General features: G+C 37.0%; 1 protein-coding gene across 3 annotated transcripts in view; it reads left to right on the plus strand.

Moving 5' to 3' along the window:
- Positions 1–21,337, plus strand: part of LOC110463513 (ankyrin repeat domain-containing protein 27-like) — a 75,007-nt gene extending 53,670 nt beyond the window's left edge. For all 3 annotated transcript variants that reach the window (XM_021518156.1, XM_021518164.1, XM_021518171.1), the window contains 2 exons: positions 18,515–18,608; positions 20,058–21,337. In XM_021518156.1, coding sequence (XP_021373831.1) covers positions 18,515–18,608; positions 20,058–21,043 — 1,080 coding nt within the window. In that variant the 3' untranslated portion in view covers positions 21,044–21,337. The remainder of the gene's footprint in view (positions 1–18,514; positions 18,609–20,057) is intronic.
- Positions 21,338–24,693: the final 3,356 nt, after the last annotated feature.

Genomic DNA, 24,693 nt, shown 5'->3' on the forward strand with positions numbered 1-24,693 from the left:
TAATTGGCTTATATAGAGTCATTGGATTGGGTCATAAATGCCGTTAAACTCTGCATTGCCATCAATGAAAACGTAGATGATACCTTTGAGAAAATTTTGACATCCTCATCCATCATCATTTAACTCTGTGGTATCTCTTACGCCACTGGATTGGGAGATGTTTATTAGATAGCGAATGTGTGGTGCGTGCGGTGGGATCAATAATACCCGTCAAATTTCTTGTTCAAGATCCTTGTATCACTGCAAAAAAACTGGTAATACTCGGTGGAAACTATTTTTCTGGCATGACCTTAGTAAAACTTCGATATAATGCCCCTCATTTCATTTAATTGCCACCTCGTTTAGCTCCAAGATTATTCAATATTCCTTTTTCGCCCTTTTTTTTATGAATTCCTTTGTTTATTTTCTCAATTTATTACCAAACCCGTTTAACTCATTCACCTCTGAAATTTATAACAAACTATTCCAACCTTTGAATTGGAAGATATAACAAGGTTTCACTGTATAGACTTGAAAAATCATTTCTGATAAAGAAAGCCATGCCTTGCATCGGGACTTCTATGAGACATTAATAATGGTGAAGTACAAGTAAAATTATATCAACAAATGAGTGTTCCGAGTGTAAAAATGAGTAGTGCCAGAGCAGGATTCGAACTCAGGATCTCAGACTGTTACACTGTTAACGTTGCTGACTGACAAACTGAGCTACCTGGTCAACGGAGGTGCCCTGGCAGTGTATATTCAAAACGAAATCAAGGGGAGGTAATTGCATGTACAAAAAACCACAGTGGAACTCTCTAGTGTTTTAATTAATTGTCAGCAGTGGGACAGGGATCCTTAAAGAATCTATGGAATATGAGCGTGTTTAACTGTACCATTAGTGGAGGCATACCCTATTCTAGAAAAAAGAAATTTGGTCTTGTACACCTTTGGCGTAATGTCCAATTTGCTGGTCAAACATATGCCTTTAACATTCCTCCTTTAACATTTAACAGGGCCCAATAGGGGAAATAGAAGTAAAACATTTATAATCCTTCTACCATATATAGGGATTAAGGGATTTATCCTAATTTAGTCTGAGCATCCTTTGGCAAAAGGGTCTCAATTTTGTATAAACAGCGAGTGTGGCCCTCCTGGGGGCAGAAGGGAGGGGCCCGAAAGGGGAAACATAGCAAATTCTTCAAATACCTTCTTCTGTACGAATGACAGGATTTTGTCCAAATTTAGTATGAAGATTCCTTGGGTGAAGGGGAACCAATTTTGTATAAATGGTCTGTCTTACCACCCTGGAGGCAGAGAGGTGGGGCCCAATAGGGGAAATAGAAGTAAATCCTTCTTCTACCATAGGGATTAAGGGATTTTATCCTAATTTAGTCTGGAGCATCCTTGGGCCAAGGGGACTCAATTTTGTATAAGCAGTGGGTGTGGTCTCCCATGGGGCAGAAGGGCGTGGCCCTATAGGAGAAATAGAGGTAAAACCTTTAAAATCATTCTTCGACCATCGAGATTAAGGGATTTTATCCTTATTTAGTCTGGAGCATCCTTGGGCCAAGGGGTCTCAATTTTTGTTATAATTGGTGGGTATGACCCCCCTAGGGGCATAGGGGTGGGGCCCTGTTTGAAGTTTGTTCTTGCTATATCTCAAGTACTGGATGGATCTTTCTGAAATTTTATATGTACTTACTGGTCTTGTACACCTTTGGCGTAATGTCCAATATGCTGGTCATACGCCTTTAACATTCCTCAGTCGGTTAGTTGGAAAAACCCGGAAAGGATTACAATAATGAATATATGCCTCCAGACAAACAGTCATACTTAGAACTATTTCACGAAGAGAGTAAGAACTTTAGGTCAGAAATAATTGGTCAGCTTTAAGGATCTATCCTGTCCCACTGCACTGGTGTCTTCCCTATATACAGTAACCCCCTGTTAACCTTCGCTTGGAAATACTTGTAGCAGAGATTGGCCAGGACACTTACGTTCACCAGGTATCGCAATTACTTATAAAGCGATAGTATAATAATCGGAAGTCAAGGATTGGAATCCCAGTCTAGCAGTGTTCTTTTTACACTCAAAACACTGCTGATAGATTAAATTTTATTTTCATTTTATTTTAACTTCTAAAAAAAGGCCAGCAATTAAGGTAAGGTTTTCTTTTCAACAAAATGGATTTATCAAAGCTGTAGTAATGCTGGAAAATTACAGTTTTTGGCAGTGTTTTGGGGATCCATGATGGTCTGTCATAACAAATTACAAGATAAGGGGTTGCCTCCCTTTGATCATAAATTGAAGTCTTTGAGCTTTCATGTCTGTAATGTTAGATTATAAAACCATTCTTCTACTGATTTTCCTGTCCGTTTCAATTCAAATTCGGCATCAAGGAATTGTATCCCTGGAGATTGATGCAGTACAACATTGCCTGTCACGTCTCCACAAATTACTTACACTGAGAATTGGATTACATCCGTCAACTTGAGTTTCCGTGCTCCATATCAATCAAATCTACCAGTTTGATGGATCGGTAATCCTTGTGATATTTTTATGAAATATGATCTTGATAGGTTTGAATGGAATATTGAAAAGATTTATATCTTTTTTGTTGACAATTGTATTATATCTTTGCATCAATTTTTTTTTTTTTTTTTGATAAATTGTGTTTGATAATGCAATGATAGGATTGACTGGACTTTCAATGTGGTATTTCAAGCTCATACAGTCTTGTTCTAACATAAGGAGTTGTTGCTGATCTGTGAATATTCAAAAGAAGGTGTAACATATTTTGTTTAAGTACTTATTCATCAATAAGCCCTTACCTGGTAATAAGCCCATCCACATCTATTGCAGATCAGAAGAAAATAATTGCTTTGTTACGAGCTTAGCAAGGCCCTCTGTTTCTAGTTCAATATTGAACTATACAGGAAAATTTAGACCCAAATAATTTTTTAAACTTGGATGTCTGATTCCAAGTTCTAAACTCAAACTAGGGGGAGATCGATGCCAGCTATAGAAGAAAAATGTATCGGGGAAATATTCGAGAGAAAAAATAATAATATTAAGAGCTGGTTAAAGTCAGTCTAGTTATAAGCCATTTCCCTAACTTAGAGTAATTGATATGTAATTTTGTGTTGGCCCCCAAGGGTTTATTGCAGGATATTTATGGTATTAAGAATGAGCAACTGCTTCCCTACGTTATGTATAAAATCACATTGCTTTGCTGGTGTAGATTGTTTGGAGATAAACATTTTAGCCTAGTTATAAGGCAACCTATTTTAACAAGATACGAAAATGAAAATGTCAGTCAAACAGAAAGTCGAGTAATCTGATCTCTGTGTCAGATTTTGCTCATCAGATGTCGTAAGGAGTCACGTACGCGGACACTACATCAAAATAAACCATACGAATCACGTGTATGCATGACACGTCCTGGTTTTTGTATGACGTTATCGGTTTCCAGGACACAGGTCCTAAAGCTGAAGTAAATAAACAAGCTTGGTGTATCTGATATGTTCCTTCGAGTCATTTTAGTAAGATCTGATGCGTTGACTTTGTTACTGAAGATTCTTTTTGGAAACAGTGATAAAATTTATACCATATTCTGTATAATAAACATACAAAACACTATTGAAAACTGAGTGTAACATTCTTCACAGGACTATACCACCATGTTTATGCATTTCTGACTGGATTATATTTATCACATATGCTAGGGAAATACTACAGAAAGTCATATGTTTCGGTTTTGCGGATTCAAGACCTACATGGGCAGTTGCCATTAGCTCTGGTCGCAGGTGGTGTTTTTTCTCCGGTTACTCCTGTTTTTCTCCATCACCATAACCTGGCACGTCCTAAATTAACCCTTTCACCACTGTAGACCATAATAGACTCATCCAAATCCATGTATGGTAGAGTCTACTAAAGTTACCTGGGGTGAAAGGGTTAAATGATATAAATAATCTGTTTTCCTCCATCACCATAACCCTGCTCGTCCTCAATTAACCCTTTCAACACTGTAGACCATAATAGACTCATCCAAATCCATGTATGGTAGAGTCTACTAAAGGTACCTAGGGGTGAAAGGGTAAAATGATATAAATAAGCTGTTTTCCTCCATCACCATAACCTGGCACGTCCTTAATTAAATTATATAAATAAGCTGTTTTCCTCCATCACCATAACCCGGCACGTCCTTAATTAACCCTTTCAACACTGTAGACCATAATAGACTCATCCAAATCCATGTATGGTAGAGTCTACTAAAGGTACCTAGGGGTGAAAGGGTAAAATGATATAAATAAGCTGTTAGTAGGATGTAAAGCACCAACAAACCAAACCATTGACACTCAATCCAGTTGACAATGTTGCTACAGTTCGTACCAAAAAGAAGAGATACTGTTTGTGGAGGTAGCTCCAATATGACTTGTCAAATGACTAATTTATCAATGTTTAAGGATCGCTGTCCCATTGCACTGTATTTTTAGGTCACCCGAGACAAAGTCTCAAGTGACCTATTGCGATCGCTTTTTGTCCGTCGTCGTCCGTCTATAAACAATTTACATTTTCGACTTCTCAAAAACCCCTGAACCAATTTCAATGAAATTTTGCAGGAACCTTCCATGGACAAAGGTCAACAAAAATAGTGGCCGGTTTAGTCCCAAGACCCCAGGGGGCGGGGCCAAAAAGGGTCAAATTGACTAAAATTTCAAAAATCTTCTTCTCAAGACCTAGATATGGTAGAATCAAATACTCTTTATAGATGGAAGGGTCTTAAGGTACTTTACCAAAATAGTGAATTTCAAGACCCTGGGGTCTCACGTTTACCCCTGGGGAGGGGTAAACTTTACTATAGTTTATATAGGGAAATCACATTTTGGACCAACATTTGTTTAATTTCCATTGGAATTAATTCAATTTGGGTTCGCATTATCAGTTTTAAGTAGCAGTTTGATAGTATGCACATATGAGCCCTGACTGACCCCCAGGGGCTGATGGATGGGGCCAAAAAGGGTTGAATTGACTGAAATTTCAAAAATCTTCTTCTCAAAGACCCAGATATGGTAGAATCAAACACTCTTCATAGATGGAAGGGTCCTAAGGTTTATGACCCTAGGGTCTCACGTTTACCCCCTGGGGAAGGAGGGAAGGAGGCAAACTTTATTATGGGTTATAATGGCAAATGAAACTTTGAATATAACATGTTAATAACTTGATTGGAATTATAACCTTGAGTTGACAGTTTGATACTTTGAAAATGTTGAGCCAGCCCTACACCCAAGGGCTGTAGGGTGGGGCCCAAAGGAGTCAGTGTGCTAAAATTTCTTCATTTTCCTTGTTTCAAATATTCTTTAGTCTTAAATCTGTATGCTAGATATTGAATAAGGTGGTTTTATTGTTTTTTGTCACTTTGAATAATATTTCTGTTCATGTTAAAAACAATATCACCTCTGTGTATAAATATACCAGGTGACCGTTAAGGCCCATGGGCCTCTTGTTTTGTATAACAGTTACCTCCCCTGAACTTCCCTTGAGATATAACTGTAGCTTAGTTGGGCCAGGACACAACTGATGAATAAGAACGAATGAACTTTATTTATTTTACAACAATTATGAAACAATTTTTCTTTTCTTGTACAAATCATTCTTGTTGGCCCGGATGTTAGCGTGTGGGGGTCTTAGTATGGGAGGAAACCTGAGTACCCGGGGAAAACCCAAGTGGTCGGGCAGGTGACCCCATACCTTTTCACTTGTTAAAAGGCAAGTGTGCTAATCCACTGCATCACCGACCCCCCCCCCCCTCGGTGGCCAGGTAGTGCAGTCGGTAATTAGAGCGATAGTATATCAATCTGGGTTTGAATCCCGTCGAGTCCCACTGACTTTTTTACACTCGACTCAGAACACGTTGTTATTGATTATATTTTGTTTATTTCATCTTCATTATTTCTCATAAAAGTCCCGTAAGATATGGTTTTCTTTTCAGAGGTAATTTATCAAAGCTTATAGTCAGTATGATATGGCAGAAAAAACAAGTTTCCAGTAATAATTGATAGTTTTTGGCAGTGGCAAGGGTCTCCTTTAAAAACTTGGATAGAAAAATCAAATCACATTTTGAAAATAACTCATTTCATTCGATACAACATTATAACATTTGTTGAGACGAATATGGGTGACAAACAATTGAGAAATAACTGTAAATTGTAAACTAAACATTATATAAGGCTTCAAAATGGATTGTTATGAATATTTAGGCAATATTTTACATATGTGGTAATAATTATTTGAGGTCCCACTCCAATGATAAATAAAAAAAATTATATAAATTTAAAAAAAGATTAAGTTACCTGGTAAAGAGATTTTTCATTTTTTTTTTGACATGAATTATTGTAAATGAATAAGACCTTAGAAGCTTAAATAGAAAATCTGTGTCATGTTTCGCGTCAGAAGATATAAATATCCAAGGCAGTATCTGTAATTTAATAGATTCTGCGATCACTTAAAATCAGGTCATGTCCCAAGATGCAACAGTCGTTGACATTAGGTATCAGGTTTTGAAAGGATTTCGCTGTATACACAAAACCAATACAATTTGTTTTCTGTCTACCCAATATGCTGCATTCTTTACGGAAAGTCAGGCTCTTAAAATGACCTTGACATTGATCCTATCATGATAGCGTAATGTCGCAAAGTGTTAATTAATATGCAAGTGGGTAATTGTGTTATTGATAATTATAACCAAACATATTTTTGTCTTCCGTATCACAAGCTGACTTCTATTTTAGATATCCACAACCCTTTTGTGTTACGCTACTGCCGCGAAGAGCCGATCAATTTATCTTATCTTCCAATGACGTAGAATTTTTTTTTGTTTCGTGCGTTTTTGATTCTTTCATTTGCGATGAAGATAACACACTGTCAATAGTTCAAGGAAGTATTTTGAGTTTAGAGGCATTAGGAATTAAAATGGCCCAGAGACTTGAAATTAGACTTTCTAATACATTAAACAAATTTGATTAAATCCGTGGCTGTCAGACACTGATTGTAACCAATTGTTGAATCGCGGAGTTGTCCGAAGTGTCTGGTTACGAAGCGCCTGGGATAACATCAGACAATCTCTTATCGAACCTACAGAAATCAGAATGTCAGTCACTAGTTAAAATAGGAACAAAAATGATTAAATTTTGGTTACACCCAGACGGCCATTTTCCTCAAAAGAAACCAAATTGTCTGTCAGAAATGAAGATGGAAACAGAATATCATTTCATTTAATGTACTTCAGACAAATCCATTTATTTAGCAAATTTGATTTCGAATGTCGGTCAGAAATTACGATAGGAAAAATGTTAACTGTACTTAACCAGACGTAATTGTTTTTTCCAACGGTTACTATATTTGAGTTCAATATTATAGTTATTTCAGGTAATATATATGGTATCAAAATGTCCTTTTGTTTAAGAGTTCAGAAAATTTTACTATAAATAGGCATTGAAAAGTTAATTTCCTGTTAAATTAATGCTGTACGTGTTCTGTGCAAAGAAAATGATAGAATACTGGCTTTTTTTTAGAGTCTTTGAGCAATTTAAAATTATTTCTAGTAATTTATTGCAGAAAAGTTATCAAATATCATGATTGATAGTATTTAAGTGGATATTTAGTTCCCTGCCTTATAACAAGAGGTCTACTATTAGGTGTGCCAGAGGATAATGTGGTCAGATAATTAACTCATTCACCCCTACATATTTAAACTGGACTTGCCCAGTCTTTGATTTGGTAAGGTTCAAATGTGACTTTAGGGGTGAATGGGTTAAACTATAGGTTCTGTTGGTAAACAACACATATACATATATATAGGTGAGGTTTGCAGGTTTGTGGTGGGGGTGGGGGTGAAACGGGGTCTGTTATAATTGGTATGCAGGACATATACATATATGGTCGAGGTTTGCTGAGGGTACCGTATGTGGTCGCAGGGGTTCTCTTGGTACAAAGAAAATAAACACACTATGTTTAAGTCTGCTGAAGGTAACTATGTTGTCACAGGGGAGTGAAACTACAGACATATATATATATATATATCTTGAAACTGTGGGTATAATTACATCACATAGACTTACACTCTAGGTATACTTGCAGTACTCTGTCACATGGGGATGACACGATGGGTATCATTTGATAGAGTCAGCACATAGACCTACATTCTTAATAAGTTATATTTGAGGTATGTATTCCGTCTTAGGGCATGAAACCTATGGGTATTATTCAGTAGACAGCACATATATCTACAGTCTAGGTATACTTAAGGTATTTTGTCTCAGGGGTGACCCTGTCAGCTCTAAACATCTACCTCAGACAGCAAATAGCCCTATATACATGTCTTTGTAAAAGTAAACTTGAGGTTTGTGGTCGCAGGGGGTGACTCTGTGGGTTCTTTATTCGTCTACCTAGATATGCCCAAGTTTTTTTGTTCTTGGGGAGTAAAGCCTTGGTTTCTAGTGGCAGACAGCAAATAGCCCTATATATATCTAGGTATACTTGAGGTATTTTGTCACAGGAGGTAATACTATCGGTTCTAATGTCTACCTCAGTATGCACAAGTTTTGTGGTCTCGGGGAAAAAAGATTTGGGTTCTATTGGCAGACAGCAAATAGCCCTATATATTTGTGTCTATAGGTATACATGAGGTATGCGGTCGCAGGGGGTGAAACTCAACAGACATAAATCAACAACCAGACAAATAGATCATGTCAAGGCGATTATCGGTCAGAATAAGTCTCCTCCATTATCAGCGAAGTAGTTTCATGAATATTTAAAATCACAACTGATTGTGTTCCCCGTGATTGACTACAAGACCCTAGAGGTTCATGTTTGTCTTAAATGTCAGGGCTATCATGCTTCTCCCTCCGACCAACTGCCTAAAACAGCCGCACAGCTACAGGCTAAACTCATTCCTGTGCAGTACGCATTTCATTGGGGGGGTATACATTTGTTTGCAAAATCAGAATTGTAAAAAGATGAACTACAATGTGTATATGCTGGGATACTTTTCATAATAGATTTCACCATACAAATATCTCGCCTCCCACTATTTCAGCAAAAGCTGCGTCAGTGGGGATAAATGTGTGTTTGCTGTTTTCAATAGATTGTCTGTCTATCTGTTGGTTCGTTATTATTATCCGTCACACAGCCACCCTGAGACAACACCTTTCTTAATAAATGTGTAGATTTCATCAAATTTGACTAAGCCCTCGATGAAATTAGGTAAATTTTAAACATGATCAGTGGAATCCAGACTATGTATATTTCATAGGTTACCAGTGCATTAACTCAGTTCTGGTTAAAATTGATGTTTTTTTTATGTAATTCTCTTTTTTATTGTACAAATTGTAAACATTGTCACCAGTGTGTGTGCATTTGCTATGTTTAGGTCGTAGAGTTTGAAAGTGAAAGGTATCCATGAATATTTAATGTGTCGGTCACAATGAAGCACGCATACTCTTTATCGGCCCTTTCTCATTGGTTAATGCTGTCTGAACAAAAATGGTAGCTGCTGGCGTGTAATTGATGCAGTATACCAAAGCCCTGTGGGATATCAAGCTTTAAACAGGATTTTGTGTTTTAATATTGAAACACGGGTAATTCGGTTAACAAGTAAAATGCTATTGGCTCTGCTGAGTTGCATGTGTTTTACTGTATATTTAAACTTAAAGCCCTGGGATATTTCAGTTTAAAACATGAGTTGTATTTTTGTGGAAAATATAGTTGGTGTTTTTACTGAACAATTTCCAACCAAGCCCAGTTTTTGCGTGAAACTTATTATACAAACCTTGGGGAACGGGGGAGGGGGGTACTTATAGGAATCAACCTGTCTGTCCATGATCCTTGTAAGCACAAATCCTCCCTTACCATTTAATAGTTTTTTTTGTAACTTGACACAGTGAAAGAACATCTTGTGAAGATGTGCATGTAGAAAGGAATTTGTAATACAACAATCTTTCCTGGAGTTATGGCGCTTTGAACTTTCTGCTCAGGAAACTTTGTAAGCACGTCTCCTAAACAGTTTTTGGCATTCTTTGTTACATGGTGCAGTTAAAGTGCGTTATAAATATGTTAATGTTCATGAGGAAAGGAATTTGTGATTCTAATATTTTCCCTGGAGTTATGTCCCTTGAAACTTTAATTTCTGCTCAAGAAACATTGTAATTGCAATCAGGAGGTATATCTTTGTGAGCTTGCTTACAGTTTCTTTAGTTAAAGCTTGTGTTTATCTAGACAACAATCTTTATAAATTTCTGGACATTACTAAACTTGTGTTTTACGTAACACAGTCTTTAGACAGTATAAGGTATCTGGACCACCAGGTGTTTGTTTTACTCGTGGCTTGTACATGTGGTGATTGTCATTTCGAATTTGGACACTCGACCCATTGCTGCCAAATTCATGAATATTTCAATTAAACTGGAATAGCGTTAAATGATAAATGAGGCCAATTGGGAAATTGGTCAAGTTTATGGGATAGCCGGAAACAGTACGGCAATATCCCCCATTATACCCTGTCATGAATATTTCACTTGTCTGGGTCCTGGTCTGTGATGGACAGCTCGACGACCAATGTCCAAGATGCCCTTATAGCTGTTTGGAAGAAATGGCACACGAGACGAATTGTTTCGCTTCATATAGCTACATTTGTGAAGCAGTACGTCACATCAATGGAGGGAACTCCTGAATATTATTTAGATCTGAGATAATATTCTATATTGAAAGGGATTTCCATAAAAATAGTTAGAATTACGACAACCTGAACATTGTGTGCGATTGAGTAATATATATAATGGTATTTATGGTAAACTGTGCATTTATAAGGTCAACATTTAACTTTAAATGGTAAGAATGTTAAGGTCATTCAGTTTAAGGTCATGCAAGGACAATTTTGTTTTGACTGTGTATCAGAGGTTGGAATGTCAAAGTCATTAATTTCAAGGTCATGCAAGAGCACTGGTTTTGACTGTGTATCAGAGGTTGGAATGTCAAAGTAATTAATTTCAAGGTCATGCAAGAGCACTAGTTTTGTCCGTGTATCAGAGGTTGGAATGTCAAGGTCATTGAGTTCAAGGTCATGCGGGGACACTGGTTTTGACAATGCACAAGGGTATGGAATGTCAAGGTCATTGAGTTTCAGGTCATGCAGGGACACTGGTTTTGACTGCACAAGGGTATGGAATGTCAAGGTCATTTATCAAATGGTAATGAACACTTTTACTGGGGCACAAAGGTTAAAAGGTCAGGTAATTCAAACGAATGATGATTTAAGACACTTGATCTTTAAACCAGAGATTAAAAGGTCAGTGACATAATCAAACATTTGAGGAAGGGAACAGATTCTTTTGAAAGATACAAAACATTTTTTCATAAGCCAATCATGGGCCTCGAGCGTATAGTTAATATACGAATATTGATTCCCTGCGGATACATATAAAAAGTAAGGGTTCACAAGGTACGTATATAAGAGGGCCTAATTGCCTGGAGTTCACAAGGTACGTATATAAGAGGGCCTAATTGCCTGGAGTTCACAAGGTACGTATATAAGAGGGCCTAATTGTCTGCAGGATAATCCAACTACTCGGTAGTGAAGCGGGCGTAAAACCACTCAATCAATCAAGGTCAAGGTCATTCAAACACGTTGTAAAGAACTAACTCATGTACCTTTATTGTCAAAACGAAGACTATCAAAATCTGGTAGTACTAAAAGAATTCTTCAGGCGAAAGAATATCTTATAAGGGTCCATTTTTATGCTATAAAAAACCATGACATTTCTGGCAGTTCCAATCATTTTCCTCATCAGGACAGGAAAATATATTTTCTGGTGCTAACATGGTTGTCAACATAGATAACTCACAGGTACATGGCCACCTGACTAACGAGATAAGAATTCCCAGCCGGTTGTCCTTTGATCTCTATCTGTAGTTAGTGTCACACTAGGAAGAGAATGGTTAGACACATTTCTGACTGGAGGACCTATCACAGTCGTAACTTGGGGATGAGCCAGCTATGATTGGGTGTGATATGTCATTGGCTGATCTCTGTCCTCTTATAGCTTACAATGTATCATTCTGCAGGGAAAAAAATCATCGTTAACTTTTCATAAACTCAGTAAAGGGGACTTATACTGCTTTAAGAAAGATTATACAGATTCGACAAATCAAAAGTGCCCAGCTGACTAGCATATCCTAATGGACACAAAAACCAAAGAATAAAATTCCTTGCAAGGTTCTGTTGTACATACTCACAAAGGTGTCAAAGAGTCACAAGGTTCAGCTGTACACACAAGACAAAGTTTCAATGACTAGCAAGGTTCATAACCAAAGTGTCTAGATAAATAAGGTTTTTACTGTGCATACAAACCAAAGTGTCCAGACACCGCTCCATGTACACACACCCAATGTTGTTATCAAGTGGTTTCTCTGTACACACAAAAAATGTTGTTATCAAGGGGTTTCTCTGTACACACAAACATTATCCTTACTAACAAGGTTCAGACTGTACACACAAAAAGGATCTGATTTTCAAAAGGGCTTCACTGTGTAAGATGTTTCACTTGGTATCACTGTACGCACAAAAAAGGACCATTATCCAGAGGGTTACACTGTACACACAAACACTGTCTTTACTAGCAAGGTTCCAGACTTTACACACAAACACTGTCCTTACTAGCAATGTTCCAGACTACACACAAACACTGTCCTTACTAGCAAGGTTCCAGACTTTACACACAAACCCTGTCCTTACTAGCAAGGTTCCAGACTGTGCACACAAACCTTGTCCTTACTAGTAAGGTTCCAGACTGTATACACAAACACTGTCCTTAATAGCAAGGTTCCAGACTGTACACAAACACTGTCCTTACTAGCAAGTTTCAGACTGTACACAAACACTGTCCTTACTAGCAAGGTTGCAGACTACACACAAACACTGTCCTTACTAGCAAGTTTCAGACTGTACACAAACACTGTCCTTACTAGCAAGGTTGCAGACTACACACAAACACTGTCCTTACTAGCAAGTTTCAGACTGTACACAAACACTGTCCTTACTAGCAAGGTTCCAGACTGTACACACAAACATTGTCCATACTAGTAAGGTTCCAGACTGTACACACAAACACTGTCCTTAATAGCAAGGTTCCAGACTGTACACACAAACACTGTCCTTACTAGCAAGGTTCCAGACTTTACACACAAACACTGTCCTTACTAGCAAGGTTCAGACTGTACACACAAACATTGTCCATACTAGTAAGGTTCCAGACTGTATACACAAATACTGTCCTTAATAGCAAGGTTCCAGACTGTACCCACAAACACTGTCCTTACTAGCAAGGTTCCAGACTGTACACACAAACACTTTCCTTACTAGCAAGGTTCCAGACTGTACACACAAACATTGTCCATACTAGTAAGGTTCCAGACTGTATACACAAACACTGTCCTTAATAGCAAGGTTCCAGACTGTACACAAACACTGTCCTTACTAGCAAGGTTCCAGACTGTACACACAAACATTGTGCTTACCAGCAAGGTTCAGACTGTACACACAAACATTGTCCTTCCCAGCAAGGTTCAGACTGTACACACAAACACTGTCCTTACTAGCAAGGTTCCAGACTGTACACACAAACATTGTCCTTACAAGCAAGGTTCAGACTGTACACACAAACACTGTCCTTACTAGCAAGGTTCCAGACTGTACACACAAACATTGTCCTTACCAGCAAGGTTCCAGACTGTACACACAAACACTGTCCTTAATAGCAAGGTTCCAGACTGTACACAAACCCTGTCCTTACTAGCAAGGTTCCAGACTGTACACACAAAAACTTTCCTTACTAGCAAGGTTCCAGACTGTACACACAAAAACTTTCCTTACTAGCAAGGTTCCAGACTGTACACACAAAAACTTTCCTTACTAGCAAGGTTCCAGACTGTACACACAAAAACTTTCCTTACTAGCAAGGTTCCAGACTGTACACACAAACATTGTGCTTACCAGCAAGGTTCAGACTGTACACACAAACACTGTTCTTACAAGCAAGGTTCAGATTGTACACACAAACACTGTCCTTACTAGCAAGGTTCAGATTGTACACACAAACACTGTCCTTACTAGCAAGGTTCAGACTGTACACACAAATATTGTCCTTACTAGCAAGGTTCAGACTGTACACACAAACATTTTCCTTACTAGTAAGGTTCAGACTGTACACACAAACATTGTCCTTACCAGCAAGGTTCCAGACTGTACACACAAACACTGTCCTTCCTAGCAAGGTTCCAGACTGTACACACAAACATTGTGCTTACCAGCAAGGTTCAGACTGTACACACAAACACTGTTCTTACAAGCAAGGTTCAGATTGTACACACAAACACTGTCCTTACTAGCAAGGTTCAGATTGTACACACAAACACTGTCCTTACTAGCAAGTTTCCAGACTGTACACACAAACATTGTCCTTACCATCAAGGTTCAGACTGTACACACAAACACTGTCCTTACTAGCAAGGTTCAGACTGTACACACAAATATTGTCCTTACTAGCAAGGTTCAGACTGTACACACAAATATTGTCCTTACTAGCAAGGTTCAGACTGTACACACAAACACTGTCCTTACTAGCAAGGTTCAGACTGTACACACAAACACTGTCCTTACTAGCAAGGTTCCAGACTGTACACACAAAAAAGGACCATTATCCAGAGGGTTACACTGTACAAACACTGATGTCCTTACTAGCAAGGTTCCAATGTTTACACACACAACACCAATGGTCTAGAAAGGCCAGGTTTCACTGTAGATGAGATTGCGATTTGACCAGGCAGGAGATGAGGTCGCTAAGATTTCAATACATCTTTGTAATCATATGTAATATCGACATTAGATTCCATTAAATTTATCATGGGAATGGAAAACCTGGATGGATTTTAGTAATTCATTGTTATGCTGATGTTGTTTATTTTAATGTCTCTTTGAGAGTTTTTGTAGATTGATGGTTCAAAATGGAAAGAAAACTGTTAAAGCCTGCCTGGCTTTTAGCATAAAACTAAATTGGAAAACCCTAAATTTTTGAAACATGTTACATGAACAATAAAAAAAAATCCATTATCAGTTCCATATGGAAATCTGGAGCTGCCAATTAACTTTCAGTAAGTTGCATGACCATTTTGCCACTCCATTTAGACATTAAGACTTAAATGGATTTAACCCTTTTCAATTAAAAAAAAAACGAGCAGATTTTACGATGGGAAAACAAATCATGAAATAAACAGAGAAAGGATGGGTAAGAGATAGCGTCTGTTCAACCTTAATGTTTCGTCACTTTAACAATCCTCCTGGGCATGGTTTTACACTGATTCTCGCTCAACCTAAATTGTTGTATTAGAGGGCTTTATGGGCTGTGCAAGTCCCACTAATATAATGGAGGTCAGTAAATTATATTTAACGATGGAGCTTTAGACCTGTGTGTCGTAGGCCATTCCCTTCTCTGCTGTAAAAAAAACCTTGGTCAACGTTACGCTCATGAAATGAATGGCTTTACTAAAAGATTACATAAAAGACTGATTTAAAAAAAAAATTGCAGGCATTCTTTTTCATCTCAAAATTATATTTTGAATTACTTAAAGTAATTCATGTATACTTTTGAATGGGAAAAAGAAAAATCTTTAAAAAAAAACAACTTTAAGTAATGCAAAATATGATTTTGACGGAAGGAAAAAAAGCTGTACCTCAGGAAGTTTATTTTTGATATGGCATTTTTGTTTTAGATTCAATTTTCTATTTGATTATTTAGAATACCAAATAAAAAAAAATCAAGCTTGTACAACAGGAAGCTGAAGGGGCATTGATTTGGTGTCGGACAATCTCAGTAAAGTAAGGTCACACATGAGCGCAAGTTGACACGGTTCAGTATTTTAATCTTATTTGTTGACTGGGCCACGGTCTGGACAGGACAGCGTGCTATTGTCGTGGGAACAATTACGTGGTTTTGTTAGCACTCATTATAGATAAGACCAAGGAGACAGTGTCCCCATTCTCCTATATATCGGCGAAACCAATCTGACCTGCATGCTTTACTTTTTTGCGTGTGGCTGGTTTTGTCCGTCTGTTGCGGACATTATTCACGAAGGTGATCATGAAGGTCACACATGCAGTCATCTATGACCAATGTGGAATCGGCACATCTAAATTGGTGTTTTATCGACGGTCAATTGTGATAGAAATATTTCATTGGACATTCATTGCATTGGATTAACTTGTCTTTGGCAGCAACAACAGATGTATGGTGTCACCATTCTCAACAAATCCTGTATAATTCTGAACCTGTTTAAACAGACTTTAACTGAAGGTGTTATGGTATTTCAATACAGACATTGTCATCTCAATATTAAATTGAAGCTGAAAAAAAGTATGATAAGATTCCAATAGACTTGTCTATTCGGAATGAAGATATTTCAGTAGACAGATACATTCTATAAAGCTCATGATGGAGAAGTTTAAGGAAAAATAGAAAAAATATATACTTGAATGTCATACGTTACATAGTAACCTGGGACTAAATTTTACTGCCCATTTCTAACCTTAGGGATTGGTGCAGTTTTATAGACTCCATTCTAAAACCTTGTTTTACTGCCATTTACTGTCATGCAAAATTTTGGCGTTTAATATATATATTTGCAATCACTTTATTAGTCAGGGACTTGTTACATATTGTAACATATTGAAGAAAATAGCAGACATAATTAACGTTAAAGTGATAAACAAAATTAGCTTTATTTATAGAAGTTTTGCTGTATAGGGCATTATATGGAGGTGTTACTGTATACTGATAAAGGGCATTTTAATGAGGTTTTACTGTATACTGACAAAGGACATTTTGATGAAGTTTTACTGTATACTGACAAAGGACATTTTATGGATGTTTTACTGTATAGTGACAAAGGACATTATATGGAGGTTTTACTGTATACTGACAAATGACAGTATATGGAATTTTTACTGTTTACTGACAAAGGACATTATATGGAGGTTTTACTGTATACTGACAAATGCCAGTATATGGAGGTTTTACTGTTTACTGACAAAGGACATTATATGGAGGTTTAACTGTATACTGACAAAGGGCATTATATGGAGGTGTTACTGTATACTGACAAAGGACATTTTATGGATGTTTTACTGTATAGTGACAAGGACATTATAATGAGGTTTTACTGTGTACTGACAAAGGACAATTTTATGGAGGTTTTACTGTATACTGACAAAGGACATTTTAATGAAGTTTTACTGTGTGCTGACAAAAGACATTTTATGGATGTTTTACTGTATAGTGACAAAGGACATTATATGGAGGTTTTACTGTATACTGACAAATGACAGTATATGGAATTTTTACTGTTTACTGACAAGGACATTATATTGAGATTTTACTGTGTACTGACAAAGGACAATTTTATTAAGGTTTTACTGTATACTGACAAAGGACATTTTAATGAAGTTTTACTGTGTACTGACAAAAGACATTTTATGGATGTTTTACTGTATAGTGACAAAGGACATTATATGGAGGTTTTACTGTATACTGACAAATGACAGTATATGGAATTTTTACTGTTTACTGACAAGGACATTATATTGAGGTTTTACTGTGTACTGACACAGGACAATTTTATTGAGGTTTTACTGTATACTGACAAAGGACATTTTAATGAAGTTTTACTGTGTACTGACAAAAGACATTTTATGGATGTTTTACTGTATAGTGACAAAGGACATCATATGGAGGTTTTACTGTATACTGACAAATGACATTATATGGAGGTTTTACTGTATACTGACAAATGCCAGTATATGGAGGTTTTACTGTTTACTGACAAAGGACATTATATGGAGGTTTTACTGTATACTGACAAAGGGCATTATATGGAGGTGTTACTGTATACTGACAAAGGACATTTTATGGATGTTTTACTGTATAGTGACAAGGACATTATATTGAGGTTTTACTGTGTACTGACAAAGGACAATTTTATGGAGGTTTTACTGTATCGTGACAAAGGACCTTATATGGAGGTTTTACTGTGTACTGACAAGGGACATTTTATGGAGGTTTTACTGTATCGTGACAAAGGACATATGGAGGTTTTACTGTCTACTAACAAAGGGTATTTTAATGAGGTTTTACTGTATAGTGACAAAGGGTATTATATAGAGGTTTTACTGTATAGTGACAAAGGACATTATATGGAGGTTTTACTGTCTACTGACAAAGGGTATTATATGGATGTTTTACTGTAAACTGACAAAGGGCATTATATGGAGGTTTTACTGTCTACTGACAAAGGGCATTGCAATGAGGTTTTACTGTATTGTGACAAAGGGCATTATATGGAGGTTTTACTTAATAATGATAAAAGTCAAAAAAGTATCTAGAATAACTACTTGTAACTGAAACCCACTAACATTGTCTACTTCCAGAATCCAGAAATTCAGGCCATACTAGCCAAGTGTATACCCAAACAATCGCCTGTGAAGGAGGACCAGTCAGGCTTGCAGATACAGAGTAAGTCAGGTGTGTCAAAATATAATATTGGTAGAAATAAACACATTCTAAATCTGTTAAGGACATATGCTACCTTACTGTCACGCAGCCTTTGTACCTCCTTTTCAAAAGAATTTCACTATGAGAAACTTTAAAATATCTACAATGAATTGTTACTACAGTTTATTAACGATCATTTCAAATATGGCATCAATCCTAGCGTACCTTTCAATATCATCATTTAATTAATTAGCTTTTAGGTAATTTAGTTGCTCAGGTGATCTGTTGTGATTGCCTTGTTGTCCATAAATAATCATATTTTCGACCTCTCAAAAACCGTCAATCAGATTTTGGTAAAGCTAGGTGGTAATTGTCAGCCTGTGGTGGGAATCTGAATGTATACTCAAGAAGGGACTGACCTCCAGGGGGTTGAGGGACAGGGACGCGTAAGGGATTACAGAGTGCAAAAGTTTCAAAGGACATCTCTGAAAGGTTACGGTTGATTTTCACCAGTATTCCATTAGATGATGAGTCAGATATGCATACTAAAGAAAGTACCCACCCCATCAGGTGCCGAGGGAGCCATTTTGGTTCTAAAGCATAACATCTCCTTTGAATTGAAATTTACTGTTTGATTTGCGTTAACATTCATTAAAATCATACTTTGATAAGGATAACATTTTCACTTTAAGGACTTGCTCATTGAATCTTTAGGAGGTTCATGGAGAGCCATTTATTGTAAAGCCCTCGCACAGCAATTCCTGTGTAATTAGTTACCCGTGGATTTAGACCAAATTTTTCAATGAAATAATTCTTTGGTGATGAAAATCAAATTTGATATTTTCCTGTGTAATTAGTTACCCGTGGATTTGGACTAAATTATAAAATGAAATGATTCTTCGGTGATGAAAATCAAATTTGATATTTTCACAGGGGGGCTATTGTTTGGGGGACATTTAAATGGGTCACATAGTGCAAAACAAATTCAAAAAGGATTTTCTATGAAACTTTTTGTTTTATCATATAATGTCTAAAAATTTACAACTAACACATATATTCAAAAGAGATATAATAATCATTTTGACAAGGAAATGTGTATTTTCAAAAAACAAGTTACATTTGGAGAGGTCAGATGACAGAGTGGATAGTGCACTCTCCTTCCAGCAAGAAGTTCAGGGTTCAATTCCGAGCTGATCAGGTGTGAAGTGTCCTGATGGACCATCAGGGGTTCCTCTGTGTAATTCTGTTTTCTACCACATTTAGACACCCTGTACACTTCCATATGGGCCCACTAGTATGATAAATATTAGTTGATAAACCTGGTTTATAACTGTTGTAAAATAAATATAGTTCAATTCAATAGAAGATATCTGCCTTAATCTTTATACGAGACTTCAATGTTATAAATTCTCCATAACCTGTTTGACTTTTGAAGTATGCTAACTTTTTGTAACGGTTAATTTCTCTTTTCTTTCTCAGCAGATTCTCCAGTATCCATCCATGACCTTTTCTCAGCTTTTGAGGCCAAGGATTTGAGTATACTGAATACCTTGAATCATGCTATCCGTGAATTTGATGCTCGAACAAGCCTCAAAACCACAACAGTCCGAGATGCCTCCGAGAAAGCAGTGACCATTCTTCGACAGCAGCATTCCATCAAGAAGTTTGACTTGCGAGGTCTAAAACATGTCCAGTCTCTGGACAAAAGTGACCCTTTGCATATCTATCGACTTTCAGTCAGTGAAATGAACCCAGACAGTGAAAATCAAGATCCTCAAGGTGCTTGTTACAATGGAGCGGACGATGAAAATCATGGTGTTCCAGATGCTTGTAACAAGAGGGTAGTGGGTGAGAATCATTGTTTTGAAGGTGCTTGTGGGAAGAGGGCAGAGGTTGAAGATGTTTTGGGCAAGAAAGAAACAGCATTGGACGGAAGTTCACAAGTCAAGAACATCTCTATACAAAGGAAACAAGAGAATAGTATTTTAGATACAAATGAATCTGTTTTAGAAATAACAAATGAAGATGTGTTTGATAGCTGTACTGAAAAGGAGGTGCTCAGAGGTCCACCTGGTCATTCTGCAACAAGGACACCATTAGAGAAATTAGTAACCCCTGCCGATAAATCGCCAGTGGTCAAAGACATGTCAGACTTGACCCCTGCTGTGGATAATCATGAGGGCAACAAACAAACAAATGCTGTCCTTATGGGACTAAATTCAAACTCTTCAGTGACACAGACAACAGTGTCAAGCTCTTCAGTGGCACAGAGTACAGTGCCAAGCTCTTCTGTGACACAGACTACAGAATCAGAACAGTCCCAGATTCCTGGAGAATCAGAAGTAAATGACAGTGTGTCTTCGTGCCTTATAGAGGAAGACGTTTCTTCTGAACCGGAATCGGATGGAGATATTTTTGAAGAAATGGAGAAAAATAAGTTGAAGTCTCCTCAACTTGCCAGCTAGACTATATTATGTGATAAAATATGTGCAAAGTCGTAGTTTTATATAGACGTTTCAAAGTCTTTAAAGCCAGTATATGTCTGCTAGATATTCAAATTTTAAATTTGAACATTAAATTATTGTGTTTTTATAGGTTTGTGGAAAATTCACACAGCTTGGACGGTATAACATTAAGGTATTCAATAATATTTTACATTATAAATGAGAAGTATTTTTAGTCAGTATATGTCTGCTTGATATTCAAATTTTAAACTTGAACATATAATTATTGTGTTTTTAGCTCACTGCGTCCGAAGGACCAAGGTGAGCTTATGCCATACCGTGTCGTCTGTCGTCTGTCTTCCGTATGTCAACAATTTCTTTAAACGACTTCTTCCTCTTAACCACTGATTGGAATTTAACTTAATTTGACAGTAAGCATTCCTAGGGGGTGGGTATTCAAAATTGTACAGATGGTTGGGCTGACCCCCCAGGGGGCTGAGGGGTGGGGCCAAAAGGGGGCAATTTGGCTATATTGCTTTAAGTGACTAATTATCTGGAACTGAAAGAAGGATATCAGCCATATTTGACTGGAAGCATCCCTAGTTGGTGGGGATTCAAAATTTTACAAATGGTAGGGCTGGCCTCCCAGGGGTTTGAGAGGAAGGGCCAAAAAGGGGAGATTTGGCTATATTGCTTTAAGAGACTTCTTCTCTGGAACTAAGAGATGGTTATCAACCATATTTGACTGGAAGCATTCCTAAGAATTAGAGCTTCAAAATTTTACAAATGGTTGGGCTTACCCCCCAGGGGTCTGAGGGGCGGGCCCAAAAGGGGCCAAATTGGCTATATTGCTACAAACGACTTCTTCTATAGAACTATGCACTGGATATCAATCATATTTGAACAAAAGCATTCATGGGAGGCAGGGATTCAAAATTATACAAATGGTGTGGCTGAACCCCCTGTAGGGGGCTGAGGGGCAGGCCACAAAGGGAAAATTTGGCTATATTGATTTAAGCGACTTCTTCTCTTGAACTAAGTGATGGATATCAACCATATTTGACTGGAAGCATCCCTATTTGGTGGGAATTCAAATTTGTACAAATGGTGGGGCTGACCCCCCAGGGGACTGAGGTGGGACCAAAAGAGGGCAATTTGGCTATATTGCTATTAACAACTTCTTCTGTAGAACTATGCCATAGCTATCAATCATATTTGGTGGGAAGCATTCATGGGAGGCAGGGATTCAAAATTGTACAAATAGTGGGGCTGACCCCCGGGCTAGGGGTGGGGCCAAAAAAGCTTATTACAAATGGTTGAGATCCCAACACTATAACCATATATACAATTGCTGAGTATAAAATGAAGAATGTACATTTGCTTCCAGGATGGCTCTAGGTTCTGGCCCCACCTTTGGAGACATAGTCCATTGGTAATAACTTTGAAAAGGTTTATATCCCCACCCCAGAACTATACATACAAATGTTGGGCATAAAGAGACGAATGCAGTCATGATATTGAAATAGACCCTGAGGTCTGACCGAACCCCTAGGGACCTAGATTCTGAGTCACAGCTTGGAAACAGTTGAGATCCCCACCCTTTAACCATACATACAATTGCTGAGTATAAAGAGAAGAATGCACATATGCTTCCAGGATGGCCTTGGGGTCTGCACCACCTTTGGAGACTATATTACTTTATCAGTGGCGTTGTCTTCGGTTGCGTCGTCCCAAACAAGGTTTCCGTGCGATAACTTGAGTTCCCTTGGGTTGATTGAACTCACACTTGGTACACATATTGTATACCAAAATAGCTCGAACGAGTCTGCATTTCAGAAGATTACATACGTTTTTGGTGGAGTTATGCCCCTTTTATTGCAAAGTAAGGGCATAATGTAGTAAATGCAAGAACTGTTTTATTTTTTAATCAATTCCTTTCAAATTTTGTATGGTAATTCTAGAAGCAATAATGTTCAACATATTTTACAGGTTTTTCTGTCAAGTTTCAACTTTCCACGTTTTGGCATATCACACTTGACATAGCAACGCTGTTCATCATTTGTTTTACCGTTAATTTTTGCTTGTTTCATGATAACTCAAGCCAAAACACTTTTCTGAGCAGGCGACACATCCACTCCTGTGGAGTTCTTGTTTTCTATAAAGAATTACTTGCTCAAGTCCTAGAGGTTTGTTATAAGCAAGTCTCGCTCTAGAGATTATAAGAAGGTTTAACTCTATAGAGAACTAATTGAATTGTTCCCCAATTGTTGCTTTACCTGCAATACTTTATCTTAACTTCATCTTCATTGCATGTACAGTGAACTTATTCTAATTGATTTGATGATAATTACACTAATTTATACTTAAAGATTATGATTGAGTCACTGAGGCCTTTATAAGGAATAGCATGCAAGTTATCTGAATGAAATATTTACTTAAAATTGACACATTGTCATTAAAATTATTAAAAGTTCTTTTTACAAAAGCAATAAAATTGTATTGGTTGTGTAAAAAGAATTTTTAATAATCTCAACTAACCAACCTGAAGAAAATGTTTAGAAATATAAAGAAAAGTTATCATTAAAATCCTTGACTTTTTTTTATCAAAGTTGAAATATTTTTCTAATTACAACTACAGTTACTGAAAAAAAGATACTTGCCCAAACCTCATATTTCTGAACAATTATTTTCGTTTATATATATGGTACTGTACTACAAGTAGAATTTTTGCTAGTTTTTGACAAAGGATAATTTTTAAATGTGATTTTTATGCCCAGACACAAAATGTTACAGGGTTTATATATAGTGTTATCCCTGTCTGTTCCAACATGCATTGTATGCCTGGAGGGTAAAGTGTATATAACTCCCGCAAACAAAGTTTGGGGGGTATAAATAGTAATCATCCTGTCCGTCTGTCTGTCCATTATCTATGAGACGCAACTTCATCCCAACAGTTTATTGGATTTTTTTGTAACTTAATTGACACAGGGAAAGTACATCATATGTAGATGTGCATGGAGAAAGGAATTTGCAATTCAACAATATTTTTCCAGGAGTTATATAGCCCTTGGAACTTTTAAATTTCTGCTCCAGAATTCTTGTAGGTGCAACTCTTCCTGAACTGTGATTTGCGATTTTTATTTAATAGTTACATTTTTTATAGCAAATTAATGACAATTTAACAGGATATAATTTAATGTTACAGATTTGAGTGCTAATTATGATTAATGATAATTTAACAGGAACTAGTTAAAGTTTTGAGTGCTAATTGTGCTAATTTAATGTGTATTTAACTAGTGCTAGGTACAGTTTTACTAGCTAATTCTTCCCAGTATTTTGACAATGGCCTATGCTATTCTTTGATTTGGAGCGTTCCAGTTGTATCATTAGGTGTCATAGGGTGAAAGTGCTAATTAATTGTTATGTAAACAGGTACTTGGTTAATGTTTTAACAGGAAATAGTTTGGGATTTATTGGTGAGAATTATCAAGTACTAGAGAGAGAAAAAAAGGTTGTAGTACTGTTTAATGAGTATTTTATGATGTGAGTTTAAGTTTTGAGATTCAAAAAGTTCAAGTTCTTAAGTGCTACTTAATATGTCGTTTTCAGGATACAAATTTCCAAACTAAAGTCACATTATTTTGTGGTCATGTGGTAAATTGAATGGGGGA

Source organism: Mizuhopecten yessoensis, unplaced genomic scaffold, assembly GCF_002113885.1.
Source record: "Mizuhopecten yessoensis strain PY_sf001 unplaced genomic scaffold, ASM211388v2 scaffold1511, whole genome shotgun sequence".
In the NCBI taxonomy this organism is placed as follows: domain Eukaryota; kingdom Metazoa; phylum Mollusca; class Bivalvia; order Pectinida; family Pectinidae; genus Mizuhopecten; species Mizuhopecten yessoensis.